Source organism: Rhamphochromis sp. 'chilingali' (genome assembly GCF_963969265.1).
Source record: "Rhamphochromis sp. 'chilingali' genome assembly, chromosome: 10".
Taxonomy (NCBI): domain Eukaryota; kingdom Metazoa; phylum Chordata; class Actinopteri; order Cichliformes; family Cichlidae; genus Rhamphochromis; species Rhamphochromis sp. 'chilingali'.
Window position 1 is genome coordinate 33,658,765 of NC_137937.1, and position 13,789 is coordinate 33,672,553.

The 13,789-nt window shown below is 39.7% G+C and overlaps 1 protein-coding gene across 2 annotated transcripts in view; it reads right to left on the minus strand.

The window, feature by feature from the left end:
• LOC308403686 (metal transporter CNNM4) overlaps nt 1-13,789 on the minus strand; it is a 50,481-nt gene that overhangs the window by 14,773 nt on the left and 21,919 nt on the right. For both annotated transcript variants that reach the window (XM_080893325.1, XM_080893326.1), the window contains exon 4: nt 12,222-12,391. In XM_080893325.1, coding sequence (XP_080749451.1) covers nt 12,222-12,391 — 170 coding nt within the window. The remainder of the gene's footprint in view (nt 1-12,221; nt 12,392-13,789) is intronic.

Consider the following 13,789-nt stretch of genomic DNA (forward strand, 5'->3'; position numbering starts at 1 on the left):
CTACAAAAAAAATTGAAAATCGCTTTTGTTTTGTTTACATATATTTCTACTTGGAGAAATTTAAGAGGTTTATCCCTCAAAACTTTAAATACAATAAAGTTGCAAAAAATAGTTTCCCACCACAGGAAATTTATTTTGAGTGTCTTCATAGTTTTATTTTGGAGATACAGCAATTTTTATATACTGCAGGAAAAACAAAAAACAATCCTATGAAGCAAATTTGCAAAGAAAACAGCAGGTGCATCATTTCACTGTGGGAAGTGTTACGAACAGCTGATCGGAACGGCAAAGCGTGTTTCTGGAATATTATGTTTTTGTTCCTGCAAGCGCTTTTTATGCAATTTTTGCAAAGCTATATGTGGAACGAAACCGTGACCGAGGACAAGCTGATGGCATCAGATGTAAGTACAACTCCTCCGGTTTCATATGCAAAACAAATTATTGCGCTAGCTTACACGGTTCAGGTTCTACAGGGATTTAAAAGTAGTTACGCAAAACGGAGCGTGCTGCTCTGACCGGCTTTAAAGGGTTAACAATGACTTTAAAAAAATAATATAAAATAGTGTGCAACACCACTGAAGTTTTTTTTTTTAAACTCTCTTTTCAACCAACGGCAGTCACTCTCCTCTCCAAATAACTTCTGCTTAGCTTTCCGAGCTTCCCTCGGGTCCTCTTAATCAGCGGTCTCCAACCTTTTTTGCGCCACGGACCGGTTTATGCCCGACAATATTTTCACGGACCGGCCTTTAAGGTGTCGCGGATAAATGAGGGAGGGGCTAATAATCGGCTCAGTCATTTTTAATGATCGTTGAAAGCCCAGATCGTAATCGTGATTAAAATTCGATTAATTGAGCAGCCCTAGTGGTGTGTGTGTGTGTGTGTGTGTGTGTGTGTGTGTGTGTGTGTGTGTGTGTGTCGCACCTTAAAAATAAAAATAAAAAATTTACTTTGATTTTGTCCATCAAGTATTTCAAAGCCTTATCCAGTTTGCCATCATGTATGACAATAAAAAGGACGAATTCCTGATATTTAAAAACAGACTCACTGGCTATGTTTGGTCATTTTGATTAAAAATATTACTGGAGATACTGATTTACTTTCTGTTAAATCAGTCAATCCTTTCCCCTAATTAAGTCCTAAAGCACTGGAAGATCATAATTTCTGCTGAGCAGCCCTGACCTTTCTTTTCTTTTCTGTGAAATTATACAAATTGGCCTCTAGAGGGCGGTGCAATAGCAGGTGAAAAAACCGTATAGCAGTTATTAGTGACCATACTCGGGAGATGTTTTGCATCACTTGTGGGAAGAAATAGGTTTACTCTGGGCTTGATCAGACGTCAATAAACACTGTGAAACATGATACACATCTGGCAGTGCTGCTGTCTGCAGAGGGAGGATGTGATGCAATGGAGAGAAAGGGGAGTTAGAGTAGCACAAGTTTCTTTGTAAAGAGATATGGAAGAGAGATTAGGGGCACACAGAGGGAGATGGAGGGATAAGAGGACAGAGGACAGGACAGAAGGGGGTTAAGGAGGCCTCTGTGTTGGAGGCTGTTGGCCCGAATCGTCCTGCTGGAATGTGTGAACTGCAGCAACAACACAGCACAGTTAATCCATGCTGCCATCCCTCCTTCACTCCATCCTCCCACCCCGCTGCAAATGGACTGAGCTGATGAAAACATAACAGGTGGTAAAATAAAAGGACAACAAAAGAAGGAGATGGGCACAGGACAGAGGGTGGGCCGTGCTTACAGCAGTGACAAATACAGCAGGACAATTAGCTTAGGACTTAAATTCTAACATCTGAATGAGCTTGCTGTTAAGTGTTGATTAAACCTAATTTGGAATTTTTGTGCAGATTTTAAAGCTTCCAAACACAGCAGCCATAAAATATTTTATGTCTTTGGCTAATATTTCAGTTTAATGTTGAAATGACATTAATAAAGTGTCAACTTTACCAAAAACAGAAGGTAAGCACTGCTCTAAAAATGCAGGTTTGCATTCATGTTTCAGGAGTTTATTAAGGATTTATGTGGATAGAAATGCATATCATCAGCATGTAAAACCTGCAGACACAGATTAATAACTCAGCAATCAAAATCATAAAAACTTAACAATCAGAAATGATTGTTTTAACTTAATTATCTGTGGATTTCCCTTTAAGACCTCCTGGTTCACCACGAGCAGCCAACAAACACAATCTGATATAACCATCCATTGTGCTATTTTAGGGCGCGTGCCAATTTAGAAACCTGGCTTTGTTGTTACAAGAGATGAGAGGGAGAGAGAGTGTATCCGTCACTGGAGTTAGCAGGTGGGCGGTTTCGATCGCAAACTCTCTGGTGAATTAAACTTACAACATCGGTCTGAAGCATTTCACAACTGATGTCAAAAGTGATCAGAACAGAAATCTACACCACAGCCTAACACTCTAGAAACAATTAGGACACCAACCACATACAACCTGATTCGTGTATCCATATTTAGTCTTGTTTACCTTTTTGAGGTCTCGCTCTTCCTAAAATACTCTGTTTGCTCTCAAAAAAAAAAGACTATTTCATCATTGCTGTGCCAATTCTTTATTTGATCTGCAAATAATTAAATGATTAATCTGGTGATTGAATGGATAAAAATGCTGATTAACATAAACACAGATGAGAGAAAGAGTGAAAGAAAACAGTAACAGTAAGACAGACACACACACACACACACACACACACACACACACACACACACACACACACACACACACGATTTGAGGTTAACTGGGTTAAATTCGTTACATATGGTGCTGATGTGTATTCCTGTGAAACTGTGTGTTATACAGCGAGCTGACGAACTGAGGGTGCAGAGGGGGTAACATCTAAAGGACAATAAACAATGACCAATCATCTGCTGACCTGTCAGGTGATTAATTATTTGACACTTTGTTTGCTTGCTAACTGCAGCACAGGGTGCCTCGAGGTTCCTCTTTATCTGAAACTGCACAGCATTTTTATCCTTTCCCCATCCCAGAGACAATGTGCGACTTTTTAATTGGCAGACGCTTTTCTGAAGTGTAGCTTTTAACCATCACGCCATCATATGTCATACAAAAGTGAACCAATTATCACCCTACTGGGGATAACTGCAAATAGTGCCAGCAGATTAGCAGATTTGAGCACAAAGAGATGACGGTGATAGTTTTCGCACAGCTGAATAAACGTCAAACAGAAAACTGATTAAACAGAAGTGCGAGATGGTCGAGAATTTGCTCCAGTGTCCTGTTATATATTACGGAGCAAGGAGCAGACGGCTGAGTTTATTAAAGTCCACAGACACAGCTGGTGACGCAAATCTGAAGGCTAGACCGTCCCATTTCACAGCTTTGCACTTCCGACCTATTCGCTCATCAAAGGCCCACGTAGACCGCGAAGGACGGGTCCTTGGAAGGATGCGTCCTAGGAATTGGGACACAGCTAAGAATGGGAAGCTACTTTTTACAGTGTAAAATCACAGCTCCCCCCCCCCTTTTTTTTTTTGCCAGACTCATGTATTTTTCAGTTCTACACAGAGTAAAGTACAACAACAAAGTACAAGTGATTCTCAAAAGAAACACATGGCTTAAAAAGAAATGTGACAATTCATGGATGCCAAAGACAAGCAGCAGTTGTAACGGTTATTTGAATCATTATGTTTTATTTGCTTTAAGCTTATTCTATATACTGAATGAGGGTGTTGGTAAAGTTTCATTTAAAGAAAATGTATTTGTATTTGAAGTGGGGGTGTCCTGACAGTGACCTGTCTGAGTGTATTCCAGTGAGAGTTGTGATTAAAAAAAAAAACCTACAAATTATAGTTTTGCACTAGTGCATCTAACAAATGAAAGATCACGTGTTCGATCCCAGGAGGAGACATGAATCCATTTAGGGCTGCATTAGCAGAGAATTAAATATGCAGCACTACCTGCTGTGGCGACTCCTTGTGAATAAGGGAGAAGTCAAAAGTCAGATCAAATGGCTGTGCAAATGTTAAACATGTTTTGGTGACTGGTATTCAGGTACAGTCACACCTTCAGGCTTGTCCTGGATACTCCCACATGGCTGCATGCTACAGTTTACAAGCCAACATTAACATGTAATGCTATTTGACCTTTTAGATTAAATTTGTATTTCAAGAACATGTTTTGGGTGGATGGGGGCAAAATCAAACTACATTTCCCAAATCAGGACAATCCTTCCTCTCAGTGGGCGAATTTTCATTTTAGCTTTATTTTGAAGGCTACGTTGACTTGGCACGACTCCCTTTGGCAAAATGTCTTGGTCCAAATTTGTCTGGTTAGAATCATTCACACCTGCTCACTGCACCCACAGGCTCCTGCAGAGTAATCGGAGGTCGAATGCCTTAATCAAGGACAACCCGCTACTGAAAGACGAGCAGACATTCGCTGCAAGCCTCCTCTAACTGTTCTCCTTTACTGGCAAAGCAGAAAAGAAAACAAACAACCACCAGGAAGATTCGACATCCCTCGAACAACTCCTCTACCGTTGCCCCACAAGTATACAAGGTTTACAGTAGCGAGACTTCCTTCTATGACTGCTAATGAAATTGTTAAACCTGCTCTGCCACCAGCGTTTTGCCTCTTACAAGTATATCAGAGCTGTGAAAGATGTCAATCATCTCCTGGCATGTTAGTCATGTCTGTGTGTATGTGAATACTGGCAAAGGTCAAATAGTGAGCTTGAAACATATGCATGCTAAAAACAAAACCAAACCAAACAAACAAAAAAGAAACGCACATAGAAACATGCTGAAGCTTGACTCCGAGCGACATAAGCCACACACGCTGCTGGACGGTTGGTGTTTAATTTAAATGGAGGTTAACGTGGGAGGGAGGAGAGAAAGAATAGAAACAGTGGGAGGCAGAGGACAAACGCGAGAGGTGTAAAGTCTGCCGGTGCTCTGATCAGACCCGACGTTAAGCAAAAGCACAGTCATGACATGAAAACATCATGAAAGCAGAGCACTTTCATTAGCCGTCCACCAGTGCTGGTTTATTAGGTATCAAAGTCATTTTTTTCAGATTTGGGATATGAGAAGAAAGTCTTTCTTAAAAGTCTCAGTCAGATCTGCAGTAAAAACTGTCTCAAACCTTAATTACGAAACCCTCTTAAGCTCCTGTATGAGATAAAAGCTCAGACTTTCTGCTCTAGTCTGCCCAAAACAAAGTGAGTGAGAACCATAAGTGACACTAGCCTCGTGGTGATCAAACCACTGAGAATACATTTTAAGAGCAGTAACATTATATTTCCAGAAAAAAAAAAAAATCTTTAAATGTTGTTGTGAGCACTCTGTACTATTAGGAACTATGTTCTCTCTGGTGTTTATCTCTTACATATCTTGATACTCACTGGACTTCCATAAATCAAATTCTTTGACACAGGTGAATCAGTCTTATCTGCCCTGTTGCACAAAATGTTTTCTTTCTGACGTCCTTCATTGCTCGAGGACTCTTAAGAAAGGCTCAAGGAGTAGGCAGGTGCACTGCTTTAAAACACAAGGGAAACATTTAAGAGTCTAACTGTAAAAATGAATGCAGCACAGAAACACTTTCATGCCGATCATCTTTTTTTAAATAACCAAAACTGTAAAAAATGACCATGTTACTGTGTGAAGCAAACGATTATTTAAACCTTTATTTAAAAATCTAGTAGAAGTCAAACTGGAAATTGCGGTCAAGCTGTGGATGAAGGAATTATGCATAAAACACGTGTATATTTAGCAGACCTGCAAAAAAGGCTGAAAAGATTGGCTTTGAATATTTCTCCCCTAAATATTAGTTTCAAACAGCTAGTACATTTTCAGCCAGCAACTAGCTGAAAATTAAGGCCCATCTCAGGCTAAAAGGAACTTCACTGAAGATCACCATTCAAGGAAAGTTTGGAATAATCTTCAGAATTTAGAATGTCTGATCCAGTATTCGTGAAAAGCGACGTTTTAACAATGATTAATTTTTATGTTCATTTGTTTTCTAGTTAATATTTAGCACCTTGTCCTTTCACCAAATACATGAAAACCACTTTGATTAAAATTTTCTTCACACACAGTTCCTGAATGACTGACGAGTGATACTTGAGAGGAAAAAAGGAAAAATTAAAAAAAAAAAAAAGTGTCCTATAACAGTTACACACTTCTCTTTGTCTCAGAGACGGAGCCTGTCCTTCCAAAAGGACAACAGAAACAATTGTCACTACATGGAGCTCTCACAGGCCATAATTCATAAACATACACATCATATGGGCCTTACTGCAGAAGAAAGAGACCCACAACACAATGTGTTAGTACACCACAATTTGCTTTAGTTTCCGAGGGTGGTAATAAACCTCAGAGCAACACATCTCGTGCTCATTTCTAACTAACTTTGAGCTGTTCAGCTATTCAGCTTAAAGTTCAACGAAGGTGTGTTTTCTGGTTGTGTGTTTTTGCTGAACTGTAGGTGGGTCTTGGCCAAAGTTCAAGCGGCCACGTTAGGACTCATCAGCACTGTGATATTTGTCAGTAACGACAGCTTATGCATCAAACCGATCTTTGTGAACTTGAATGATCATTTATGTTGTGCTGCGACTGCTAAACACTTCAGTGACAAAGCATAGCAATGGCAGTGTCAAGGAAGCAGGACTTCAAAAAGAAAGGAGGAGTCAGTGAAAGTATGACAGCAGAGGTTAAGAGGTTTAAGAGAGCAAGGTGAGAGAGGATGTCCTGGCACAGAGTTGAAATGAGGACCTTATGTCACTAAAGAAACATTTTGAGGACCTTAGAGGACAGACAGGAGGGGCTCAGGGAAAGGCAGCCATCTGCTGTGACATATTTAAGGTTCAGGAAAGAGAAGCAGTTTCAGATACACACACGGCGACCGGAAGCGTTTTATCAGAAATCAGGGGAAGCCCCGCAGCAACTAAGTCTATAGCAGTGTAACAGAGGGTGGCTGCATTGGGTGGCAGAAGTCACCCAATGCAGCTCTAACTGTAAGCTTAATCAAAAATGAAAGTTTCAAGCCTAATCTTCAAATAGAGAGGCCTCCTGAACCCAAATCTGGAGCCAGTTCCACAGGAGACAACCCTCGTAGAGCAGAATATTTATTAAAACCTAATATGAAGTATATCAACAGTTTATTTCTAATTAGCTCTTATTTTTGTACTACCTGCTTTTGTTTCTTATAGTCAAGGAAAATCATTGCTGCCATCTCCACCCTCACTCCTACTTTTACACTCTGGGATTAGGGCTGTGCGATATGACCAAAATCTCATATCCAGATATAAGACATCTATCGTCCCGATAACAAGATATAAATCACAAAAATTTAACATTTTCTGTAAATTCTGTGAATCTCAGGCAGCTCGACTTGCGTGAAGTGTTTCCAGCTGGGCGTGGTGTACCTGGAGTAGCGTGAAAATATATATTTTTAGACATAAGTTGTAAAGGCCGCCGTTTTCTTTGTGAGTATTTATTGCACGGCGTGCTGCGGGGAAAAGCCTGTTCTAACGTTTGAGTCTAAGGTTTATTTTTTAGCACCTGACGGTCTTTTTTGCTTCTCATCCGTCAATACTCTGCATACTAGTTCACATGATTCAGTTTATTTTGAAAAGTCTCTTGAGCTTTATTGTGAAAGGTTTATGTGGAAACTAAACAAGTGGACACGCGATGGTTTTACCGTCGTTGTTGCTAACGACAACGCATAAAAACAGGCGCTTGTCCATCTGTAGTGTGGTTATATAAAATATAAGAGAAAGAGAGAACTTTAGGACATTAATATAGCCACTACAGCGACCATCAAAATGATCAAAAAATATTGCCATAAACAGTTTATTTTGCGACACCACGAAACAAACGATAGCGTAAAATGAAACAATAGATGTTTTTATATCGTCATCCGATATATATCGTTATATCGAACCGCCCTATCTGGGATAACATAATGTCTCCCACAAGAGAGAGAACCAATAAACAATATTGCAGCCATCTAGTCACAAACAAGAAGGCATCCCTTACAGGAGGGATGGAATTGTGTGTTGCAGTCACAAAGAAAGGTAAATGCCATTCTGTGTGACTATTACAACTCTGGAAAATAGATTCAGAGGCACATTGAGGTGATAAGGACCCACACTGTCTGAGGATCCTTCCTGCTGTGTAGGTTGCATTTGTGTTTGTGTGAAGCTCAGTAGAGCCCCTGCAGAGGTCTGAGGATTCACTGTCACCGGTTTGTTAATAACTTATAACAAAGCCTGCAGGGGCTCTGCCTCAAACCACACACATACACACACATGCACCACCTGACATTGATTGTGGTGTGTGTGTGTGTGTGTGTGTGTAAGAGGGAGACTGCGGTTGTGAGCTTTCACGTGCGAGGCCTAGTATGTCCTGCCAGCCTCTTGTGTTTAGTGGTTTGCGAGCATGTGTTTGTCATAAAATGAACTGCTGATGTCAAACTGAACAGTTTCCTCCAACAGTTTGTGCAAACTGATTGACTCACACACACACAAACATTTCCTCAGTGGGATTTAACAGTGTGAGTCAGTGTCAACTAACAAGAAGCTCAACCCCAGCCTAACGTGTCGATGGTGTAGGCTCCATCTCTCGCTCTCTCACACACACACTCACACACAAAGATTGCCTCCTTTTAAGTGTAGGAATATTTCTTATTCTCACAGGACTCCATTTTTCCATCTCTTGTTCACAACAGGAAGGAGCTTCTCTCTAATAATGATGTGATGTAATTACCCTGGAATGTACTGCGTGTACAGCACTTCAGAAACTAGTTTGTCCACGAAACAAATGCATAACAGAGATTTCTCAAAAATAAAATGATCAAACCTCTTGTACAACATCAAAACATAACAGGAAAATTTATACTTGAAATAAAACACCATCTAAAAATGTTCAGATGATGCCTGCACATCTCCTAAAGCTGAGTGAACCCTGTGAACACAACAGAAGTTGGACTCGGGCTGCGATACTGACTGTTTTGTGAGAATCACTAAGCATCTTTATAGACGCATAAATCACTCGGGTCATAAACAAATAGGCTGTCTGCTGACAGCAAGGATCACTGCCAGGAAAACACACACATATGCAAAGTAATCATGTGGACCCTATAAAAGGAGTGGAACAAGTGCAGCGAATTATCATATCTGAGGTTTTTTATTCTCACGAGTCAACCGCACACTGGATGTTGATGTAAACATAAGAGTAAAAAAAATTACGTCTGCATATAAACATACAGTTCAAAGTATGTGCAGTGAGTCAATCTATGAAAACAAGCAGAGATTTATTGAAAGTATTTCTCCCCTTATCTAAAGACGTCCCAAACCGTCTTTGGACTCTGCATTTTGAAGTCAGAAAAGACCATATTTGGATAAGAAGATGGTTATCAGCTAAGGCGAGTGGGCTTGGTCAATGAGTCGTATGAACTGCTGAAGAACAATAATAAAATAGTAGAATTTTACACACAAAAGCAAACTTCATGGACGACCTATTTCAATATGGCAGTCAATGGGACCTCGCATTTAGGGCTCGCTTCAAGTGGCCATTAAGGGAACTGCAGTTTCTGGTACTGACTTTATTTTACAGCCTTGTGACTGAAAAAAGCTAAAAGGCACACATTATTTAAGGGGGGGGGTTTAAAAAACAAAACAAATGCAGAATCGTATTAACCTCCTTCTCAAGTTGCAAAGACATGTCAGATTGTAAAAGGGAAAACGACTGTCTCTCACTTGCTTTATAATCTCAGTAAAACATTCTCATGAGTTTGAAGTCTCAAATGTTAGTTGCAAGTCTTATTTAGTATAGCACAATGTTCATTTTCTAAACTTTGGTCCCATTTAGAGCAAAGTAGACAATAAAGCACAGCATGCTTTAGGCCAGACCTACGCTGAGACTGGCAAGTCATGACCACATGAGCACGTAATATCCTTGGTTTCTCAATCAGACCAACTTCTCGCTTGCTGCATCTGGTTTTAGAAAACCATTATGGCAGCTCAAGACTTCAAAATGAGACTACACAGATCGGTGGGCGATCTCCTATGTCCCGCTTTTATATAGTGTGTATGGGATCAACTATAGAATCTGGTGTTATGTACTCTGTATTGCTTAATGAGGGCTCGAGCCAGGAAAGTCCGATGTGTCACAATGTGTTGCAGTTTTATTTGGGCAATAAATAAATTAAAGCGGAACCCCGGCGAGTGCAAGCCATTTTTTTTCTTTTGCTTGCACCTGCCCATGTTTTAGTGTGGATGTTGTAGGTTAAGTAATCTCAGCTCTTTCCAAATCCATATCCCTGGATTTTCTTTTTTTTTGGTAACTTGAGGCAACCCATCAAACTTCACAAATCTCTGTTTTGTGTTTGCACACATCAGAAAAGTACTGTACTGTGTACTGTGGGTTCAGCATTACTGCTTGGTCCCTAGTTAGAGGCTTCTGTGGTATCTTTCTATGCAGAAACCAGAGGTGGAAAATTGTAAGCCCCGCATGCTTACAGTAAATGCCACCGACTTATTCCACATGTGGGGTCCACAAAAGCTACAGTATCCGGCCTCCCACCGGGAAAATCTCACAGAGGAGAATGGAGGGGAGAAAGCTGAAATAGATCTCCGGATTAGTGAACCCTGCTAATGACTGTTTGGGAACAATGACATAAACGATCTCTGGGAAATATGTGTGTGTGAAAGAGTGACATTAAGACAATGAAGCGTAGTTTTCCCACCCTTTGGGATTTGAGTGCACGTCTATATGTACACAGAGTGAGTGCAGCAGATGTGCAAAATCAGGGCAAGTTACTTTTTTGTGCGCTACAGTATGGACGTGTAGAAGGAGGTGGTTTTCAAGATGAAAATGGTTGTGTCTATGTCAGTTTTGGGATTGGTGTATTGAAGCAATCTGACAGCAGCGAGTTTGTGATGTAATCAGTTCCTCCAGGCATATAATGCATGTCGTCTAGGACCCCAATGCAGCCCTACTACCGGCACCGCTTGTCTGTCCGAGGTCACTGCACTGTGAAATCTTCTTTTCACCCTTTTAATCAATCAAACCTGATTATTAGGTCACTATTTATAATTACTACTGAATTACAGACGGCAATATGGCAACACATTCCCACTGTGGATAAAAGTACAGAGTCATCTAAACATTACACCTACAGGAAATCCAGAAATGAAGCATGTGGGCTAATGTTAACACCAGAGGAGGTTTGAGACTCTGCAGTGTAAATGATGAATCCTCAACATTTGGCAACCCTGCTCTGTCCCTAAATGCTTCCACTTTGGAACCACACCAGTTGAAGTCAACAATAAATTATTTAGGAGAGTAGGAATTTCACAAGCTCCCTTGTTGCCACAGTGTCATCTTATTACAGTACCAAGCTTGAATTGAAACAAATGTTAATTGAAGCAGACTGAATGGAAAGGTACTTGATTTTACAGATCTATGGCAATGAGACTGAAAACACAAATTGCTATTGCTATTGGTAAGAGGCGTGTGGCCCAGTACTTTTGGGTGCAAATTTCTTTTCATTCCCTATACTACTATACCTTTTGCCACAAGAGTAACAAGTCTTTTCTTGATAAATAGAAGCATGAAACACAGGCTGAAATATTTCATGAAAAATCTGGACGAAAAGCATCGGAAAAATTTGAAGTTTTCAACTGTGCGGTTCATGTTTCATCTCCTGTTACTGCAGGTGTGCCATGAACGTAGCAGCTTATGCCTAGGTAAGCGAATCATATGTCTCTGCTGAGTTTCTTTTTCCCGCCACTGATGTGAAGATGTTGCTTAAATGTTAAACGGTAAAAGCATATTTAAAGCTTTGGGCAAAAATCTTTTCTTCTATGCCTAACTACAGAGATGAACAGCTAGCTTAATTAATCATCATTAATAATTAATTTAATTGTTAATCAAGTAAAGATATACAATATTTTCATTCAACAAATGCTATCTGCTGATAAAACTCTTGTCATATAGAACACCACAGTTTCCTTCAGCAACAGGTACTTCTAAGGTCTTTCTGACACAACAGCTAAACAAAATGCAAAAAAATCCTGGTGCTGTGCTGTCAATGAAGAGTTCAAAGCAAATATCTGACAGCAGAGTGAGCAACTACAGATTTTTGGATTCGGACCAACCATTTTTCCAAATCTAGCCTGAAGCAACAAAGGAGTCAAATACACATGTATTTCCCTGAATCACTGAGTACCTGCAGGATGAGAATGAAGTAGTCGACCGGCTTGCCCCTTTGGTAGATGTAGTGATGGGACGACCGCTTATCGTTCTCATTGAACTTGATCTCCTGGATCACATCGGGGTGACGCAGGATTCGCAGCAGCACCTTGTCTGAAATCTGAGATGGGTTGAACAAGCTCACCTCTGCCGAAAGAGAAAAAGCAGAACAACAGATATTTTACACCATTTATTAGTGAAGACTAAAGGACACTTTTTTTTTTAAAATGTAAGTACTCTTAAGTATATAGTCTGACCAAAACAGACCAAGGCATTTCTTAAAATAGTAAACATGAAATTAAACAGTGTTGGTTAATTTCATCCACATGTTAGGCCAACCTATAATTTACAGTCCAGCATAAACATAATGAAAACACAGGTTACTCAAGCTGAGTTTAAGGTGCATCATATGTTACGTTGTCAGTAGGTAGGCCACCAACTATTCAATTAAAGGATCCAGATGTACTTAAATGAAAATCAACAATTCTGAAACTGCAGACAAACAAACACAATATGACACTATTGTGTTACCCATGTGTGGCTCTTAACGCCTGGTGACAGCTGTAAGGTTTAAAGATTATTCAGGTAAGGACGAATTGATAATTACATTTTGTTCATGGTCCAACAATCTAATAAGATTTGTTTTTGCGACACATTTTTGTCAAAGGATTGTTTTTAAAATAATGTTAGCGTTTGAATAGTTGAATTAACTACAATTGAAACACTTTTTCAATGAAAAATAAATAAAGTTTTATAAAAATAATACATTGTTTTGATAACTAAACACTTGGTTGAAGTGTTTATTGAGCAAAAACGCTGCAGAGATGTTTAATGCATGGTGTCCTTGTTTGTTTGTTTTTTGGCATTCCTTTTTTTTTTTTTTTTAAGTAAATGAGAAAGAAGAAGAACTGTTGAAATATATTTGGTTTACATGGATTTCTCAACCGTCAGGCTGTTGCAATCAGAGCTCAGCTGTAAGTGCTTTGTTCCCCACCCAAACTGCAAACAAAGCCATGGTCACTGCACACTGAGAAGTGAGGCATACTGTATATTGCCAATGTTGGAATTCATCATCGGAAAGGCAAACAACCTCCTTTCACTATGGTTTACATAGTTAGTCAGAGTGTTCATCTGTATTGTTGCTGTTGCTGGGATTCAGTGTTTTCAATGATTTCGTAAATCAAAGGTGTAGCTTTTAAATTTTATGTCTACTATTAATGGCTTTTAATATCCTTAAAAAAAACCCAAAAAGCAAAGTCGTCAAGACTGGTGAAGCTAACAGTTATTAGTCCTTAAACCCACACGGAAGCATTTATGTGATAATGCACGTTCTACTGTCTGAAATGTGTCTGTCGACCATCAGTCATACTGCAGGAATGCAGCAGTGCACAAAGGCATTAGAGACATGTTCTCAAATCTGCTGGGAAAGAATCATTAATGTGAACATAACAAAGAAGGACCAAATAAACATGGAAACTTTAACACATTACAGAGATAAATGGAACAACAAAAAAACTATTCCTGTTTGATGAATCAAAAAAGCAA